Source organism: Gavialis gangeticus, unplaced genomic scaffold (assembly GCF_001723915.1).
Source record: "Gavialis gangeticus isolate Ggan-Ray unplaced genomic scaffold, GavGan_comp1, whole genome shotgun sequence".
Lineage (NCBI taxonomy): Eukaryota > Metazoa > Chordata > Crocodylia > Gavialidae > Gavialis > Gavialis gangeticus.
In genome coordinates this window covers 24,291,074-24,291,881 of record NW_017728996.1, presented here as the reverse complement: position 1 = coordinate 24,291,881, position 808 = coordinate 24,291,074, and the positions used below count along the sequence as shown (strand labels likewise).

The 808-nt window shown below is 39.6% G+C and overlaps 1 protein-coding gene across 1 annotated transcript in view; it reads right to left on the bottom strand.

Annotated features, from left to right (window-relative positions):
* The window catches only part of LOC109288582 (NAD(P) transhydrogenase, mitochondrial-like), a 137,640-nt gene that overhangs the window by 27,048 nt on the left and 109,784 nt on the right, over positions 1-808 (bottom strand). Inside the window, exon 17 of the mRNA XM_019504156.1 lies at positions 110-289. Within this exon, the coding sequence (XP_019359701.1) occupies positions 110-289 (180 nt within the window). The remainder of the gene's footprint in view (positions 1-109; positions 290-808) is intronic.

Below are 808 nucleotides of genomic sequence, written 5' to 3'. Positions count from 1 at the left end.
CCCCTCTGCATACACTTTCCCATTTTAAAATGCTCCCACAGTTAAAGATCGAGACTAATTTAATGAAAAAGTGAGCAAAACAGCTCTAATACATATATTTCTATCTTACCACACACATGATGTAAGAGAGGATAGCTCCAGATGAACCAATCAAGGCCCCAACAATTGTCATCAAGTTGTTGTCAAGAAGAAAACCTTCTGCACACAAAGCCCAGCCAGAGTAGCTGTTCAGGACAGTGATGACCACAGGCATGTCAGCTCCACCTATAGCTGCTGTAAGAGTCACTCCCTAAAATTTAGCACACACCACAGAAACAAAAGCCAAAGAAAACTCACATTTAAGGAATAATGATCCAATTGTTAATTATATTAATTAAAAAGTACAACAAACAAAAACTCAGAAGAACTTGGCTATGTAATGATTACCATTATGGGTCCAGTTCTGGAAGGAGCTGAGCATGCAGATTGTCCAAGGATGTTATAGGAGCCAAGTCATTCAGCACCTCTTGTTCTCTAACAATCCCAAAATCAGGTCATACTAATAGTAGTGTTTTAGAATCTAGGACTATATATACATATGAGTAGATAAGCACTCACCACTTAGTTTACAGCAATGTCCTTTGCTGAAAAGCTTTGGGATCTTGGAAGGTCTCACTAATAGGGCTGTGCGAAGCTTCGGGTGATGATTCGATTCAGAGGCGACTCGGCCCAATTTGGTGGCTGAATCTCCAAATCCAAATCAAATCAAGGGACCAATTAAAAGGTCTGAATCAATTCAAAGCTCTCTGAATCAATCTGGAAAAGATTC